The 20,037-nt window shown below is 44.4% G+C and overlaps 1 protein-coding gene across 1 annotated transcript in view; it reads left to right on the forward strand.

Annotated features, from left to right (window-relative positions):
* The window catches only part of PREX1 (phosphatidylinositol-3,4,5-trisphosphate dependent Rac exchange factor 1), a 220,779-nt gene that overhangs the window by 80,080 nt on the left and 120,662 nt on the right, over positions 1-20,037 (forward strand). The window contains exon 2 of the mRNA XM_079978837.1: positions 19,664-19,735. Within this exon, the coding sequence (XP_079834963.1) occupies positions 19,664-19,735 (72 nt within the window). The remainder of the gene's footprint in view (positions 1-19,663; positions 19,736-20,037) is intronic.

Consider the following 20,037-nt stretch of genomic DNA (forward strand, 5'->3'; position numbering starts at 1 on the left):
CTGGCGACTCATTGACTGAGCTTGTTGAGGCCTGGAATACCCAGCTCCTGGCAGCCATCAATGAGATCGCACCTAAGCGCCCTCTGCGACCCCGCAGAAACCGGGCTCCCTGGTTTACCGAGGAGCTCCGGAAAATGAAGCGGGACCTCAGACGGCTAGAGCGAGTATGGCGGGGTGCCCGTGACAGAGCTTCAAGAACATCTTATAGGGTTTTTATGAAAACCTACGAGATGGCAGTGAAGGCCGCTAAAAAGTCCTACTTCTCGGCCTCCATTGCATCCGCTAGCTCTCGCCCGGCGCAATTATTTAGTATAATTCGGTCTTTAACGTCCCTCGAAGGACAGCCAAATTTAAATAACAATCTGACACACAGCTGTGAGGCATTTGCGAGCTTTTTTGCAGAGAAGGTCTTGTTGCTCCGCCATGACCTCCCTGCCAATTTGGATACAATAAAGGAACTGGAGGCCCCTCGACTGTCCTCGGGTTCAGTATTGGACCACTTTGACTGGATATCCCCAGCTGATGTAGACAGACTCCTCCGAGCTGGAAAGCCCACCACCTGTCCTCTCGACCCGTGCCCGTCCTGGCTGATTAGAGCGTGTCCAGACGAGGTGCGGGCCCCCCTGGGGGATATCATCAATCTGTCCCTTGGCACCGGGACATTCCCAGGGGAACTGAAGGAGGCAGTGGTGCGCCCGCTCTTAAAGAAAACATCATTAGATCCCTTAGATCTATCCAATTACCGCCCGGTTTCGAATCTTCCATTCCTGGGTAAGGTGATTGAGAGAGCGGTTGCTGAACAGCTTGGTAGGTTTCTGGATGAAACATCAGCTCTGGATCCATTCCAGTCTGGCTTCCGCGCTGGTCATGTGACCGAGACGGCTCTGGTCGCCCTAACAGATGATCTCCGCAGGCAGCTGGATCGAGGCGGGTCGGGGCTGCTGATTCTTCTAGACCTGTCAGCAGCCTTCGACATGGTCGATCACGAACTCCTGGACCACCGCCTTGCCGACGTGGGGATCCAGGGCACAGTCCTTCAATGGCTGCGCTCGTTTCTCTCTGGTCGGGGACAGAGGGTGGCGCTTGGGGGGGAATTGTCATCCCGCCACTCCTTGGTGTGTGGTGTGCCTCAGGGTGCAATACTCTCCCCGATGCTTTTTAACATCTTTATGCGCCCCCTCGCCCAGCTTGTCCGGAGTTTTGGGCTGGGCTGCCATCAGTATGCTGATGACACCCAACTCTATTTGTTGATGGACGGCCACCCGGACTCGGCCCCAGACACACTGATCAGATGCTTGGAGGCTGTGGCTGGATGGTTACGTGGGAGCCGGTTGAAGTTAAATCCTTCGAAGACAGAGGTCCTCTGGCTGGGACGGGACGACATGGGACTGAGGGGGCAACTCCCATCTCTTGCGGGGGTGCAATTAGTGCCAGCACCGTCCGTTAAGAGTTTGGGTGTAATCTTCGATACCTCCCTCTCCATGGAGGCGCAGATTACAGCTATAACAAAGGCGGCATTTTTTCATCTCCGCCAAGCTAAGCAGTTGGCTCCTTACCTCTCTCGCCCTGACCTAGCCACTGTGATCCACGCGACGGTCACCTCCAGACTGGATTATTGTAACTCGCTCTACGTGGGGCTGCCCTTGAGACTGACCCAGAAACTCCAGCGGGTGCAGAATGCCGCAGCGAGACTCCTTACGGGGTCTTCGCTTAGAGATCACATTCATCCGGTGCTATACCAGCTGCACTGGCTTCCGGTGGAGTACAGGATCAGGTTTAAGGTGCTGGTTTTAACCTTCAAAGCCCTATACGGCCTAGGGCCCTCGTACCTACGGGACCGCCTCTCCTGGTATGCCCCACAGAGGAACTTACGATCTTCAAATAAAAACACCTTGAGGGTCCCAGGCCTCAGAGAGGTTAGGCTGGCCTCAACTAGAGCCAGGGCTTTTTCGGCTGCGGCTCCAACCTGGTGGAACGCTCTGTCACAAGAGACAAGGGCCCTGCAGGACTTGACATCTTTCCGCAGGGCCTGCAAGACAGAGCTGTTCCACCTGGCATTTGGTCAGGGCGCAGCCTGACCCCCTCCTCTGGCAATCTTTACAAAACTTTAGTTTATGGTTGCCATCAATTTTGATTTTAATTCATTTTTATAATGTTTTATAATGTCATACTGTTTTAGTGTTGTTAGCCGCCCTGAGCCCGGCTTCGGCTGGGGAGGGCGGGATATAAATAAAATTTATTATTATTATTATTATTATTATTGATCCCTAGACATGTACCCACTCCCCTCCATCCTGCACAAATGCAGTTTTAAGGACCATGCTTTGGGCTCTAGTTCTACCTTCCCTCTGCTTCTGCTGTGCTTTGGCCCTGTTTTCAATTGGAAAAAAGGAAGCGATTGGTAAGCTCCCTAACAACTAACTGTGAATACCCTTTTTCAACCTGGAAGAAGTGGCTGAAGAGCTCATCTAGTGGTTGCAAAGGCAGCTACCCATTCGTCTTGCATCTTCTCAAAATAGAGACACCCTGTTCTGGAATTGTGACCTACCTATGTAGGTTCTGTGTGTAGGCTTGCTGCATGTGTGAGTCATCCAGCAGACAGCTAGGATAGCTCAGTAGTAGAGCATGGGTTTGAGCCCCACATTGGGCAAAAGGCTCTTGCATTGCAGGCGATTAGACTAGGTGACCCTCGTGGTCCTTTTACAACTCAAAAATTCTGTGATTCTATGAAATAATAATAATAATAATAATAATAATAATAATAATAATAATAAATATACCCCACCCATCTGGCTGGGTTTCCCTAATTGCTCTGCTGAGTTGGGGAAGGGCAGTGGCTCAGTAGTATAGAACATCTGTTTTGCATGGAAAAGTTTCCAGGTTCAATTCCTGGCATCTCCAGGTATGGCTGGTAGAGAGAGCGCTGCCAGTCAGTGTGGACAGTAATTAGCTAGATGGAGCAGTGGCCTGAGTCTGTACAAAGGAGCTTCCCAGGCCCCTGTGTGAAGTTCGTGTTCAAAGTTTATCAGAGAAGCCACTATATACTGCCCTCCCAATTCCTGGCACCCTTCTACGACACTGGTGTCACGGAACAGGCTTCCCTCGTACTCCAGTGTCAGGTCTAACCTCTGCATATTCCTACACCTTCAAATGTGTTTCAGTCAGCTGAACAAATTAATTCAGGCATTACATTGAAAATGTCGGGACTTAATTGGAGCTGTCCACTGGGAAAGGTTCCACAGTGCTGACGGCTCAGGGGCAAACAAGCTTTATAGCATCATTCATCACTCCAAAATTCTGCTCGCTACAGAATCATTAATTTATTCGGTCCAGACTGGGGACCTGTGAAATTGCTCCAGCTTGGATTACTGCTGCTTGTGAATTACAAATTAGCTCAGACCAAGTTGTTAGTTTTCTTTTAGAGGAATCTTATTTGATTAATTGTGTGAATATTAATTAATGAGCTGATCAGTTAAATAAATACAAATAATCCTAAGGGACAATGAATGCTTTTGTTTTTAGATGATGGAAACATTATTATTTTTTATTAGTACATTTATATCCCATAGTTCTTCCAAGGAGTTTAAGCTTCTCTCCCCCCCCCCCATTTTATTATCACAACAATCTAGTGAGGTAAGTTAAGGTTGACTGTCTCAAGGCCACCTAGTAAACTTCATGGCTGAGCAGGAATTTTAACCTCCCAGGTCCTCTAGTTGCTACCACAGACTGGCTTTCAGTAAGCAGAATCTTGGGGCCAAAGTATATGCAACATTAATTGTGCCATTTGCTGTTTTGCAAATGTTTTTAAAATAACAATAGTAGGCACTGGGGTGAGGTGGGGATCTGGGTTGGGACAACAGCAGGCTTTCCTTCCCCACTGTAGTCCTGACAAAAATTACCCTCCTGAAGGTACTGTGAGTCCCAGGGTAAATAAAACCTCTTACTTACACCAATGGGAACATCCGTCCTGGGGGGTTGTTTTCATTGGGAGGGTGGTGGTGGGGAAGGAAGAGGTTAACTCCACTCTCCCAGTACACTGTGGTTTTGATCCTCATTCTCTCCAATGCCTGCTACTTCCCATTTTGAAACAAAAAAAATTCCTTCCAGTAGCACCTTAAAGACCAACTAAGTTAGTTCTTGGTATGAGCTTTCGTGTGCATGCACACTTCTTCAGAGACACAGAAGTATCTGTGGGTGTATCTGAAGAAGTGTGCATGCACACGAAAGCTCATACCAAGAACTAACTTAGTTGGTCTTTAAGGTGCTACTGGAAGGAATTTTTTTTGTTTTGACTATGGCAGACCAACACGGCTACCTATCTGTAACTTCCCATTTTGAAAACAGTCAAGAACTTCAACAGGACCGTTAGGGTTTATACCCTCAAATATGGCAAATAGCAGCACACTAAAATTGCAAGTCATTAAATAACTATAAAATAACAGTTTAAAAAGGACTTTAAAAGATAGCAGCGGGAGATAGAACTTTTGGTTAAAAATGGCACAATAGTATCAACCAAATGTAGGCTGGAACAACACCAACACCTATAAAGCTCTCCTAACAGCCAACACCACTGCCGCCACCTTTAAAGCTTTTCTGCCAAGAAAGAATGGGTCATATGTATTTCCTGGGAAGAGTATTCCAGAGATGTGGAGCCACCACACAAAAGGCTCTGTTTATGGTACTCACCTGACAGCTATGCACTAGAGAGCAGGCATCAGATGCTGACATTATCACTTGTGGGGCTGTGTGCACCATAAGGGTGCACACAGCCCCACAAGTGATAATGTATAGAGCACATAGGGCAAAAGATTCCTGTATTGATTGGACCAGATGGCCATCATGGTCCCTTCCAACTCTACAATTCTATTCTGCCAGTTTCTACAGCAGGGTGGCACAACTTTTCATTCTGAGTGTGAGTTCTTCGACACAGAACCTGCAGGCTGCACTCTGCCTTGTCACATGGGGCGGGGAGCAAGGCAAAAATTAGATGAGCTCCCCATCCCTGGCTGGGGAAATGAGTCGTCAGGGTTTGGGAAGGAGGCATGAGGCTTTGGCAGGGTCCTAGAGCCCTCACACCTCCTTTCAAAGGCCCGGCTTTGGGAAGGCAGTGCATGGGTTGGCAGGGGTTTCAAATGTCCGTGTGGTCCTTAGGCTGCATGTTGGACCACCCTGGGTAGTCATGTAGTGTTTGGCATGTCCCCAAGAGTGTGAGAAAGGAGTGTAATGCCTCTTTGAAGTTGGCATCACAAACATGTCATGCTTTTGCATTCTTATACCAGATACAATTAGAATCCCTTCCTCCAAATCTGCTAGTTAATCAGTCAAATGCAACGTGGGATTAGATCAAAATATTTTTTTTTACTTGGTTTCATATAACGTAATCTGACTGTGCAGTCCTGAAACTTGCTGCTGCCCTGAATGCATCATCATCATCATCATCATCATCATCATTACGAAACCATTTATTTAGCTGGCTATGGCTGAAACCTTAGTTTGATGCAGGGAATTCTGAGAGGTTTGGTGGCTATACCACACATCCCTGGCAATCCCAGAGTGTTGCTTTTATTAAATTCAGGGGCATTTTTCCACTCTAAATATTTAATTACAAATAAAAGCACCGCTGTGTGTGAATTTGCTGTGGCTGGCACTCGGCTGAGCTCACAGCTGCGATTAGGAGGCTTGCAAAGGCTACATTCAATCCAGTGTGCAAATTGGGGAGTGAAGTGTTAAATCAGCTATTTGCCTTGGCCTGGGAAGCTCTGGTGGGAGATCTGGGGCTGGCAAGACTATCTGGAGTTTCTTTGAGGCTGGGAGGCCAGGTGAAGAAAGGGTAGCTCACGGGGAATGTACTGTGGGCTGCATTTGGGAGAAGATTGGGGGAAGCTGATAGCTGGAGAGGTAGTCTGAATTCTAGGAGCGTCAGCATCAAAGGGGACTCCTTGTGTTCATTTCTTGGCCAGAAAGTAGGTGCTACTTGTCAGGAGCTAATGGAAAGAACACAGAATAGAAAGCTAAATGAATAGGCAGCTTAACACAGCAAGTCAGCTCAGTGGCACATTATTAAACTGCACAGTTAATGTGCTTTTTGCAGAAGGGGCTGTTCTGTATGCTGAAGTTGGAGAAGTGGGATAATAGCCCTACCTTTTTAAAATCCGTGGCTGTCAAGTAGCCCGTTTTCATGGCAAAAGATTTGAGTTTCTAGAGACCTAAAAACAGAGAGGCCCTGAACAGCTGCTATGCTTACTGTTCAGAAAAGAGCGCCGTAGGTTTGGCAGAGCAGAAAAGTTGTCATACCTTTACAGTGGGAAGGGGAAGGAGTACTGCTGTGCATTCCAGTCAAGGCTGAATAACTTTTTGTAAACATAGCTATATTGACTCAGAATAATAATTCCAAAATCCATATTAGGGCAATATGTTTATTTGGCCAACCAAAATGTGACAAAATGGTGTGCCTTTGAGTCCCCTAGAATTGGAGAAGTGCCTAAAATGGGTGTTGGTATTTTCCTTACCCAGTTACCTATTGTAGCTTTAGAAGAACTGCTCAACCAGACTGAGTCTCTCTAATCTTCAAGGCTTCTAGCATCATTCTACTAGAATGCAGGCAGGACTTCCATGATTGCATGTTCCCAGACGCAGAGAAGATTCTCTTGATATAGAAAATTGGCATTTCAGGGACAAGGCTAGATAAGAACCTCCCCCCCCCCTTCTAGTTTTCATTGTGGAAATCTTTTTTTTTTTTTTTTTTTGCATGGAGGATTATTCAGTCATGTGAGTTCCAACTTGCAGTCTGAAGTTCTCCAGCCTCAACTCAGGTTTAACATTATGAAGTAGAATCTCACCCCAGCATTTCACCTTGTGTTTATTTTGTGATGCGGAGTAATGTCTTTTTCCCACATTCATGCATCTATTGCAATTGCATGGGTGAAGTGCCAGGCATCAGATAACCATAGCTCAGTGATATAGCACCTGCTTTGCATGCAGAAAGTCTCAAGTTCAATCCCCATCATCTCCAGGTGGGGCTGGAAGAGACCTGGAGAGCCACTGCCTGTCCGTATAGATAGTCGATGGACCAATCATCTGACTCAGGCATAAGGCAGCTTCCTGTGTTCCTATGAGTACAACTGCGGTTGCATTTACTGCAGTGGTGTGAAGCATGTACTGATTCAAAGGAAGCACCGAAGAAGCGCTGGTGTATTCTGAATCAGTAATTTGCACATGCATCCCATAGGGTGTATGAGACTTGGATTCCAGACTGGCTCCAGTGAATCACAAAGCCTGTGAAGTCACAAAAGGAACGCTGGGCTCCCTGCCAAGACATCAGAGTAAGCAACCAACAGGAGTTCCCAGAATGAGGCCAAATCTATGGGAATGCTGGAGAGGGTAGATTCTTGATTAGCATTTCATTGTAATGTACACTAGCGGGCTTCTTTCCTCTTCAACTTCCTCTTCATGTTTTAAAAAAGAATGGCCTGATTCTTTTCCCTGACCCAGAGGAAACTGGCATTTGAGGCAGCATGTGATACGATTGTGTTTTTGCAAGAGCAGGCACTCGGGGAAGAAATGAAGAGAGGGAGGATAGCTTTGCTTTAATCCCTTGAAACAAAAGCAGTGGAGGGTACCGGGAAATGATTTAAATGATTTAAACAAGGAGGAGCAATGTGGAAGCGATAGCTAAGCTGTGCATTTGTTTAGTGACCCTTTTCCACCAAAATTGCAATGGTTGTCCCAGCCAGTCATTGGCTTCCTACAACCCATTTAGACTCGAAGGATCTACAGTATGGCAGTTGACTTTGATCCTTTTCTCACCTTCTGGTTGTACTAGGGTTTCTGAATGGTACTTAGCTACCATTGTCACCAGCCAAAGATAGCAAAGCCAAGGGACCTGAAGCCTGCCATTCATGTGTCTTGCAAATTCCTGTCATCCAGAATTGTCTGGCCATTGAACCAGGGATTAATTTGAAACTCAAGGTTCTTGTTTTTTGAAATTTCAGTAGCATACTGTATTCTTGTCAAGCACAACAGGCTGTTAGTAAGATTTTTGAAGATGTTTTCTCACTTGCTATTTGCTGCCTTGGTCTCTGTAGTGGTTCTAGGGGTTGCTCGTGTGTAAGCCGGTGCAAACACCTGGCTGGGCTGCCTGAGTGAACCTTTTCTGTCCGGACAGCCACTCACCCGTGGCTGTCTCAATCGCTGGCAGAATCCATTAGTGGGCGTTTCTTAAACTTCTTCCAGCAAAGAAGCTCTTTGACACCTAGTCTCCTCCTACTCTCTCTGCGCGAAAGCCTTCTGCGCAAGGAGGGCGTAGGCAGCGGAGGACCCCTACTCTCCCCGCTGGTCCCCAGCAAGGAGTCATGGGACCGCCTCGCCGCTTCCCCCATCTGCCCCCCTTCTCCACTGGTGCTACGCTGATTCTCTTCCCCAGAAGATGGGCTGCCTCTCCCAATCCCGGGACGCTCTCTGGAATCCCTCTGGATTTTGTTCTCTCCCTCCGGCACTGATGGCAGTTCCCTGACAGTCTCCTTTGGGAGGACGGGTGGGATATAAATATAATAGATAAATAAAGTACCTGGTAAAAGAAAAAGGACTGTAGCTAAGTGGTAGAGCATCCCAGGTTCAGTGTCCAGGAAGGGCTAGGAGAGACTGTTGTCTGCAATCCTGGTGAGTCCCTGATGGCCTAGCTCAGTTGAGGGACTGTAGATCTTGGAGTTTATACCAAGGAGCAGGTAGAATTGTCTTGACTCTGAGGACCTGAGCTATGATGCACAACAGCACAGTCAGACTGAATTGAGCCCCACAGACCCTGAAGATGCCCAGGCACCTTGTTCTTTTCATTCATTCATTCATTCATTCATTCATTCACATTACCCTTCCTTATCTCCCAGGAGCTCAAGGGAGCTCCTCTGAGATGTAGGTTAGGGTGAGGTGAGTGGAGAGACAGGCCCAGGATCAGCCAGTGAGCTTGAAGGATGAGCAGAAATTGGAAGAGGAATCTCCTCAGTTCTGGACTGGCATTGTAGTCATTACATCACCCTGGCTAAGAGCAAAGACGTAGGCTGTAGGATCCTGACTAGGCCTAGGACTTATTCCAGCTTCAAAAGCTTGAGGCTGCTGAACAGACTCTTGGGTTGGGGGGTGCTTGGGGTTTTTTTGGGGGGGGTGGTTGTTGCTGTTGTTGTTGGTTTTTGGTCATTTTAGATCTTGTGATTTACGTGGAAATGGTTCAGCTTGGTTGTGTATTTTTTACAAAATGTTTTATTTATTGTTTGTGACTACTTTTGTCATATTGCAGTAATGTATCTGCCCACCCCCACCCCCGGGTGTTGAATGCTGCCTTGAGCATTGCTTGAACTGTGGAAAAGCAACATACAAATAAAATTATGTATTTCTGTCTGTCTGGTTGTGTTGAAAATCCTTGAGTGATAGATTTTGTGCACCAAGGCTGTACCGAGTGGTGAATGTTTCTTTCTAGTGTTTATATATTTACAACAAGAAAAGCTCCTTTCCCAATGCAAGGAAATATGTATATATTACCAGTGAATGAAGAGGTTCATATAATAGCTGCTTTTGCACAGTAGCCTGGATTTTGATTGCTTTCCCATTTACACTTAATGGGTCGATCTTTTAGCTTTCAGACACTCATACATAAACTGATTGCTGTTGTCTGCCAGTTTTCTGAGGTGGAAGAATCCACAGCAGGGCGATCTCAGTATGCATTTGGATTGCAGCCAAATGAACCATATTAAGGATACATTATCTAATAGAGAGAGGGGGAAAGGAATGTATCAGGTTCTAGATTTTCTCCCTTCAACCAGATAGAGGCTGCTCCATAATCACAGCATTGAGAAAATAAATCTTTGTGTCCACATTCAGAAAGTTCTCTGCTGCTTTGTGGCATATGATAGCCATGTTCAAATATATAAAAGGATGTCACATAGAGGAGGGAGAAAGGTTGTTTTCTGCTGCTCCAGAGAAGCGGACACGGAGCAATGGCTCCAAACTACAAGAAAGAAGATTCCACCTAAACATTAGGAAGAACTTCCTGACAGTAAGAGCTGTTCGACAGTGGAATTTGCTGCCAAGGAGTGTGGTGGAGTCTCCTTCTTTGGAGGTCTTTAAGCAGAGGCTTGACAACCATATGTCAGGAGTGCTCTGATGGTGTTTCCTGCTTGGCAGGGGGTTGGACTCGATGGCCCTTGTGGTCTCTTCCAACTCTATGATTCTATGATTCTATGATTGTATGATTCTATATATTTGGGAGAATAAATGGCTAAGGAGTAAACCCTACACAGATCTGGAGTGGAATCCCTAAGATGGTTGGATGGTGCCTTGTACACCGCCTACCGGCCACTCTCGCCTCCAAGCTCCATAAAAAAGATGGCACCGTTGAGAATACCCTTTGGCCAGCATGGTTAAAAACAGATGCTGGTATTTGGAGCAAGGCTGGCTTTGGAGACCTTTGTGCATGTGAGGTTCATAAAGGAGGGTTCTAGCTATCCTTCTTTCTAACGTGCAAATTTTTCGTATGCGGGGAATTTATGAGAGTTGAAAGACTTTTCAGCTAAGGGAGCTCTGCCTTGCCTCCGTTCTGAAGATGTGCTACCCAGCCATTGAGTTACCACTCCAGTGGTCCAGGTCACATAGCACAGTGAATGAATTACTGTGAATGCACCTTCATGGACTTTTTGTTTCCTTCCTACTAGTGCACAGAGGCAACAATTCATGATGCCCTGCCTTAATGCTAGATCTGTACCGGGGATTATGGTGGGTTTTTTGTTCCAGCAAACCACAGTCACTAAGCCAAAAACAAACGAAACCACCCTATGCGAAGCATTGATGCCGAAGCCCCATTGAAATGTATGGGATGTGCATTAGAGCAGGTCCTGTTCATTTCAGCGGCACTTGCCCAAGAGAACTAAACTTGTGGGATTGTGTTCTAAATCAACATTTTGCTGAACAAAAGATGGTGGGCAAGCCCCTATCTGAAAGTTGACCAATAAATCTTGGAATATAAGAATATAATGGAATATGATGGTTTCCACATAATATTGTGTGTGTGTGTCCGTCCGTCTGTCTGTCCTCTGCTTCTGCCATCAAATTCTTAGTAATCTAGCATTTCATTTCCTTTTCAGAGGGTGGATCAGCTCTTTATAAAGATAAACCGCTATAGCTGTTCTTTGAAAGTAATATAATGCACAGGAAGCAAGGAGAGGAAAGGGCTCTCATTCTGTTTCCTGTCATAAATTACCCAGCCTTTTGCAACTTGGTGCCCTCCAGATGTTGTTGGACTCCAACTCCCATAAGCCCCAGCCAGCATGGCCAGGAGTGAAGGGTGATGGGAGTTGTAGTCTAACAATATCTGGAGGGTACCAAGTTGCAAGAAGCTGGGTAGTTGACTCCACACTGATCATTTTTACAATCCTAAACATAATTTACTTGGAAGCAAGCCTGTTTTTTTCACAGGAACCTTGCAGATAGATTGGTTTATATAGAGATGCTTTTTAGCAGGTGTCTAAAACAGTAGAACAAGGGTGCCTGCCTAATGTTTATGTAGTATATTGTACCGTAAATTATATACTAATAATAATATCATACCAACACAGGACACTAAAAATACATATCAGGGCAGATATTGCTAGACTGCAGTTATGGAAGTGAAGTAATTTTGGACTAGTCTAGTGCCTTAACACTTCTCCCTTGAAGGGCACTGGAGATCACCCCCACCCCAAGCACTGACTTCCTCAGATGCAAATCTGTGTTGGATTGCTAATTAATTTCTTGTATCCATGAACATCTTCTTCCTCTGAGACCTGGGAGGATGTTCATTAACCCTTTCCCAGTTGAAACAGGGGCAGAATGAGCCTTAGAACAAACGGGCTTTATCCGTACCTCAATCCTATCTTACTGTATAAAAATATCATATGCCATTGCTTTGGGTGGGAATTGGACAGAAATTTGCAGTTAACAACAAGCAGGGGTGTTTGGCTGCAAATACTACTCCATACCTGATGAAAATGCTCCCAATACCTTGGTTTGGTTCACCTAGATTTCAAAAGTACATTTGGTATGCATGATTCACAGATACATGGCTGCTCCCTGCAGCAAGTTAGCTGATTGTAGGTTATGTCCAGGTCAGTGGACCATTTAAGTGCTCCCCCTCCCCCCTCCCCCTTGTGCTCTGCATTGACCTTGATGACAGGACCTAGACAACAAAGGATGACTTTGCTGAAGACCTGAAAAGCAATGCACTTAGCATTGACTGTGAATAAACAAAGTCAGGGTTGCTTCAGATTAATCTTTCCTAATTAACTCTGTTAAGAGCAATGTTGAATTCTCTGATGATGTACGAAGGACTGTAGGCCCAAGTTCATATGTTCAGCTGTGGGCAGTGATGAAATACAACGGTTTCATTTTTGTAAGTTGCTTTAGGTCCCTGTTTGTGAAAAAAGCTAATAAGAATAAATATATAGTGGAGGAATGACATGAGTCCTCCCTGTCCACAACACAGACTCCACTATGAGCTTTGTCCTTCCTCTATGTGATATCCTGATCACACTGAGGTATATAAATTATTATTTTATTATTTATTATTTATTATTTATTATTTATTATTTATTATTTATTATTATTCCAGAAAGTTTTTAATGTTTGGTGTTTTATTATGTTTTTATATTTTGCTGGAAGTTGCCTGGAGTGGCTGGGGAAACCAAACCAGATGGGCAGAGCATACAACAACAGCAACAACAACAACAGCAACAACTTGGGGCTAGGGAAACTCATATATACAAATAGTGAACTCAAGTGCATGAATGGCTGAATGGAGACTGAGCATGCTCGGTGACCACAGAATGTTTGTTGGGGAAGGGGATGGAAAATTGAGAGGTAGGGGGACTGGGATGTTTGGAAAGAAGGCATGGCAGCCAACGACAACGGAACAAGACCATTCCACATTGCAATATTTTGTTGCAGGTCCTTCTTATGTCCACCTATTAGGAAGTCCCTATGTTAAGCATATCCTGCCTGGATGATGGGACATGGCAGTTGGATTCAGAAGGGTTTAGCTATCTACTGAATACTTTCAGTCGCTGTTGAGACCACCCAATGGAAAGGAGGGGTAGATGCTGTTTGGATCCTTTGGGGGTTCTTCCCTCTGTGCTAGTCAGAGAACTGCCAGTTTCGCTGCCATGTGCGGCTTTCATTGTGATGTAACTGATGTTATGAAAGGGAATGATGGCCCAATAGCTGGCAAACGCTGAAGAAGATTGACGTTTGAAAACAGCAGGAACCATCTGTGTCTGGCAGTCTCCTTAGTCTGTAAATTCACAGTTTTTATTTTATTTTAAACCCATTGTTTGATCTTGGCTGCTTTAGATTTCTTCTGTGGAGAGTAAAACAGGGCTGGTGGTATGGATGGAAGCCTGCCATCAGTTATGTGCTAGCAAATCCCTCTGGCTTCATTGCCGCTTGCGCATTAGAGTTTCTAGGCGCAGGATTCTAGCCTTTCAGGAGAGGAGAGAAGGACCAGAATGGGGGGAGCGGGAGTCCTTTGTAGTTCCTGTGTGAATTGGCACCCCGCCGGAAAAGTTTCAAAGCAAAGTCTCAAAGCTTGTTGATGAGCACAAAACACTGTTGTGGTGCTATGCTGTCTGTTTATTGTATGGTGATGAAAGCACAGTTAATATGTAGAAGGGAAAGCAGGTTTAATACGTAAATAATACGCTACTCTACCAAGCTAATCCTATGCAAAGGGGATTGCAAGCTTTTTTAGATATGTGTGCGTGTGGTTGCAGGTGGGGGAAGCTTACCTTATTCGAACTTGCTAATACATTGCAATATGTGCAAATTTGAAATTATATTGTAGCTCAGCTACTTAAAGCAAGAAGGAAACTTTGTCCTGGAGGATTAAATCAAAGATTTTCTGTAAGCAGGCTAAATTTCAGTTCTAATGCAATACACAGGGGAGTGGAGTAGTATTTCTCAAGTGTTTTGAATTTGCTTCAACTTACATACTTTTTTTAGTTCTGTGTATATTCCGTCATCTATTTTCTTGGTAGATGAGTGTGTATGGATATGGCTTTTCTTTGGGCCAATGCCTTGAGTAGAATAGTGGCCCCTTTCAGTGATCCCAGCAATGAGGAGATGGTGATAGTGTTCATTCTAAAATAAGTCTTTTCAGACTCTTGCACAATGCCACAAGCTCTGTGTATTAGAATCTTACCACCCCAAATTTCATTTGACATATGAATTCATTAAGTAGCTTAGGTTCGGCACAAGCACACACACAATGTGGAAATGATCAGATTGGCCTACCTTATAAGGGTATTGTATTTATTTTTAATGATTTATTTATTGATTAAAGTATTCTGAGGCACTCAAGTTAAGAAACAGTTCCAAGATGGAGTCACAGGCCCTAAAATGGACTCTGCCAATGGAGTTGGTGTAGTTAGTTCCTTCCCATTATCTGCAACAGAAGGGAAAGTGGGAAGGAAAAAAAGGAGGAAGGGTGGAAATGGAAAACGAAAAGCTGCTCTCCTCCTGCCCTGAGCGCAGCGCTGCGCTTAGGCAGTGGAGATAGCTCTGCCACCGAATCCCCCCTCTCCACCACCATTGATAGGGTTGCTTTGGAAATCAAGGGCAGGTAAATACCTTCATCTTAGCACAGCTAAAAAGCTTTTGAACAACTTCAGAATCATAATGACTGCTGTGATGCTTGTGAAAAGCCTTAAATGCTTAGGAAAAACATTAGATTCCTACTAAGTATTCTTGTTTTTTTGCTATGGTACTTAAATTGACAACACTTTGCCAAGCATTGGAAAAGCTCTTTCAGTGTTTGCTTTCATTTCTCATTCAGTTATTTCTTATTTTCTCTCTGCCCTGCCCCAAAAGGCCATTACTCAAGATTTGCAGTGGTATTTTTCTTGTGCACTGTTACGTATTTGACTACATATTTTAAAAGTGCTTTGCTGTGTCTCATACTGATTCCAGTACTTTCTCTCATTTCTCTCAGTTTCACTCTAGTGTGTGATATTTGCTTTTTCTTTTGAGGAGCACTCTTTTATTTTATTTATTTTGGCAAGATCCTGCCCTTATTCTCTGTGTTTCACTGGTGATGTAGTTTGAAGCGCAAGAATGGTGCTCCAGCAGATAGTTCCCACTCTATTCATTTTTTTTTTTAATTGCAGAAAAAATGATTACCGGTATTATGTTTTACAAAACTTCGTGTTCTTGACAGCCATGTATTATGCAGGCTGCCCTTAGTCCCCGGATTTTTTGAAGACTCGTTTTTTTGTTTACTCGTGTAAACATGCATGACATGGGAGAGAGTTAGCTCTGTCTGCGTCAGTTGGGAGACTGGCCGTATTTCGGAGCAAGTTGTAATGCATGAGTAAATATTATATTATTACAGGAGTCAGTCAGGTTTTTAAGAAAAACAAACCTCCTTGTTTGCCTTGCAACTGGGGCATACACACAAAAGTGGAGGTGTAGCCAATGTGGTCATGCCCTTCTGTATGCTGGTCGAGGCTGATGGGATTTTTCCAGACTGAGTGAGTCTTATGTATACTTTCATAGTTAACAGAAGAGGAAGACCTACTGTCTTAAGTTTAGAATCAGCCACTCACACCACCACTTTAATTAAGTAAGACTTGACTCCAGGCTTCAAGACATGTCTCACCCAAGACAGAGAATTGAGATGCATCAGCCATAGTACAGTGGTACCTTGGTTTGCAAACAGTCTGGTTTGCATACGTTTTGGATTTCAAACACATCAAACCCGGAAGTGCGTGTCCCGGTTTGCAAACTTTTTTTTGGATTACAACCCCCTTTTTTTTTTGGATTATGAACAATTTTTTTGGGAGGCCCCATTGGCGAAAGCACGCCTTTGGTTTCAACCTGTTTTGGTTTACAAACGGATCGGATGATGGCTGTACATGAAGGTACCACTGTACTGTAATGCATTCCCCACAATGGATGTGATGGTGCAGGAAGAAGGCAGTGGAACACACAAATATCCATATCACAGTGATTCACAGGACCTGAATGTCAAATAAATATATATCAAATAATGTCAAATAAATATATATAATTTGATGTCAAATAAATATATATAATGGATGTCAAATAAATATATATAATTGGACATCTTTCCCACCTTGCAATTCAGATGGATCCCCAAGGTGGCTTTCACTAGAAACACATCAAAGACCATTGCATGGAGCTGTCCCCTGCCAATGAGTGCTGGTTGTGGTTGCCAGAGCAAAGGCAAGTTTGTCTAGGAACAGGAGTAAGAAACAATGGTTTGGTGCTTCTGTGTAGGGACAGCTGCAGAGGAGAAATGCTTACATACCGTATTTTTCGCTCTATAAGACACACCAGACCATAAGATGTACCTAGTTTTTGGAGGAGGAAAACAAGAAAAAAAATATTCTGGATCTCAGAAGCCAGAACAACAAGAGGGATCGCTGCACAGAGAAAGCAGCAATCCCTCTTGCTCTTCTGGCTTCTGGGATAGCTGCGCAGCCTGCATTCACTCCATAAGACGCACACACATTTCCCCTTACTTTTTAGGAGGGAAAAAGTGAGTCTTATAGAGCAAAAAATACGGTAACTTGGCACCAGCCACCTGAATCCCCCCAACCCCCTGTATTTTAAAATAATTCAAATGTAATGTGTGTGTAAAGCTTTTGAGTTTCATGCTACTCTTCATCATGTCAAATGTAAAGGTAGCAAAATGTCAAGGGTATATATAGAAAGGACAATGGGATGCAAGAGGGAATAGACCCACAGGACAGGTAGCGTGAGCTCTTTGCAATCCATAAACAAGTTCTCACGCCAAACGCAAAAGGCTTAAATTTGATTTACTTGCTGCAAATAAAATCACTTTTGCAATTGTTGGTTGCCTCAAAAACAACTGCACCCAAAACCTTTCCCACATGGGAGTAAATAATCTCTTTTTGCCCATACACAATTCCTCTAGGGCCTGGTACAAGTTCTTTGTGTAGGAGTCAATAATACAAAGCAGTTAATGATGACAGACAGAAAAATCTGACACTCCTCCTGTTATGCCTGGATTATTTTAATTGATCCTAGCGGATTTTCTCCTTGATGGGTTTATCTGATTTCATTTTCACTTGCTATCTCTTATCTCCCTTCCCTACAGAGAGAAGAGGAGAGATGTAACATTTCATCTTCTTGGTTTTAGTCCCATAATCACTACATGCTATTTAGGGTTTAATCTTGACATTGCAAACCAGCTTCTCTAATGTCACAGCTGGTCCAATGCCTTTGGCTATTGTTTGTTTGTTCATTATTAACTATCTAGAGCCTAGAAATCTGAAGGGAGACCTAGGCATGACCCGCCTTTTACTGTGTAACAGAAAACAAGAGTAGAAGAAACCAATAACCAACGCTAGATTTTAAGTAAAAGTATCTAAAACTAATTCTCACTGAAATAGTCTGTCACTTAATGTTCTGTCAGCTGGCATTATTATGAATTTAGTAATGTAGTAGTTTCTGAGTATGAAAAAGCGTGTAAGTTGGTTGAAAAGAAAATTAAGGGTAGGGGGAGAGAGTGAATTGACACAGTCCCTTAAAAACTTGTAATAAGCATCCTTTGTGGAGAAATTGGTTTACAACAACAACCACCACCCTTCTTTGCTTTTAAAAGGGGTGTATCTCAGTGGTGGGACACGGGTGACACTGTGGGTTAAACCACAGAGCCTAGGATTCGCCGATCAGAAGGTTGGTGGTTCGAATCCATGTGATGGGGTGAGCTCCCGTTGCTTGGTCCCTGCTCCTGTCAACCTAGCAGTTCGAAAGCACGTCAAAGTGCAAGTAGATAAAGGTAAGGTAAACGACGTTTCCGTGTGCTGCTCTGGTTCGCCAGAAGCGGCTTAGTCATGCTGGCCACGACCCAGAAGCTGTACGCCTGCTCCCTCGGCCAATAAAGCGAGATGAGTGCCGCAACCCCAGAGTCAGCCACGACTGGACCTAACTGTCAGGGATCCCTTTACCTTTTTATCTCAGTGGTAGATGGACCAAAGTTTAATCCCGGGCATCTCCAGGTACGGCTGGGAGAGAACTTATCCTGAAAATCTGGAAAGCTGCTTCCAGTCAGTGTACTGAGTTAAATGGACCAACGGTCTGACTCGTCATAACACAGCACCTGGTATTCTTTTGTATACACTGATATTTCAGGAGGAAGGTCAAGAAAAAGGGTTATTTTTTTCTGCTCCAAACAATGCCATCCCCACTTCTCTATGGGGAAAGAAGTTAAGAGCCTGACTCAGACAGCCATCGGGGAGGAAATCTGCTGGGATCAATTAGAACAGTCCAGGTGTGAAAGGAAGGATCCAGGAGAGGCAGGTTTTTGTTGTCGTCATCGTTAGCAATTTTCTGTAATTGACGCCCACAAAAAGAACTTGACCCAGGCCTCGGAAGAACTACGAAACAAGCAAAGGAGAGCCCCCCCCCCCCCGTAATGTGGATGAATGACAAGGGAAGCCCATTTCCTTCATGCTCCTCCGCTTGTGAGATTCACAGGAGCATCTGGCTGGCTGCTGCTTTTGAAAAACAGGATGCAGGACTGGATTGGACCGTGGTCTAGCCCAGCACTTATTGCAGTCATATGTTCAGAGTGTGTGGATGAACTCTTATTAAACAAAGGTACCATTGAAAGTGAAGTGTTTGCGGAGGAGAGACTACAATCAAGTGGCTGTTTATGGGTCACGGGTGTCACCTCTCTAACATCAGGGTAAAACTGGGCGGCAACTGCTTCTTAGCTTCAATGTGCCTCTGTTTCAGGGATGTGCCTCCTCTTCCCCACTCTTTCTTTGTTGAGCCCTTTCGCCCTTCTTCCTTGGCACACATCTCTTTACATGATGAGAGCCAGGCCTCTTGCTTGCCTAATCAAGTCAGAGCAGTTCCATGTCTAGAGGAAGAAATGGGAAACCTTGGAAAGAATAAACAAACAATTGTGTCCTTTGGTGTGCTGGTACTAGGTATCTAAGTAAAAAGAGACACGGGCGTTGCTTCTTGCCAGTCGGAACCCGAACAACTTTAAAGAAAAGCGTCCCATTAGTGAAGCAATGCGTGTTTTGATAGTTTCGAGCATGCAAAGTGATCTGTCCTTTGCGCAAAGAAGCCTCATATTTGTATTTTGATGGTTGGATGTTATTAAAAAACCCAAAAGATAGAAGCCATATCTGTCCATGGTTGCTGGTGCTCATTATGACAGGTACCGCAGGAATCAGGGAACTCAAACAGTAAGTGGATTCAAAGCCAATGGCAGGTAAAGCTAACCAATTTGAGTTTTGTCCCCATTATCCTCCCTTCCGACTTCTACGAGGGCAACGCTGAGAATAAGGGGGAGGAATTGACCGCCATATCTACCCCCTGGACTGGGTGTAAGCAGAGCTTTTTTTTAAAGTCAGAACTCACTGGAACTCGGTTCTGGCACTTTTCAGGTGGGCACCATTGCCATTCTAAGAGAACAAGGGTGAATTCTGGCACCTCTTTTTCTAGAAAAATAGCACTGTGTATAAGCAGGCAGGCAGACAGGCAGGTTGGTGGGGGCTGGCTGAGGGCAGACTGAGATTGGTGGGACAGTATCCCATTCACGAGTATCTGTTTGACACTAACCCACTTTTTCCCTTTTTGTTGCCCATAGGCATTTCTCCACCGAATTAGACAGAGCGCTGTGGACAAAGCTGAAAAATACATAACAGAGGACAACATCAAGGTAGGACTCTCAGACTACCAATCTCTTTGTGAATGATTTAGAGTATGGCAAGAGGTTGGGTTTGCATACATCTGGTCAGTGAGTTGTTAGCCACTGCTGACGAAGGACTTCCATGTTATGTTAAATGCACAGGCATTTTTCACCTTTGAAACAGGTAATTTTTTTCCCTAGCATGGAGATGCAACAGTGAGGAAATCTATACCTTATTTTCTGCCTGTCACGTAGTTGTTGAAAACTGGCTGGCTGGCTGATGATGATGATGATAATAATAATAATAATAATAATAATAATAATAATAATGT

Source organism: Podarcis cretensis (assembly GCF_951804945.1).
Source record: "Podarcis cretensis genome assembly, chromosome: 6".
NCBI lineage: Eukaryota > Metazoa > Chordata > Lepidosauria > Squamata > Lacertidae > Podarcis > Podarcis cretensis.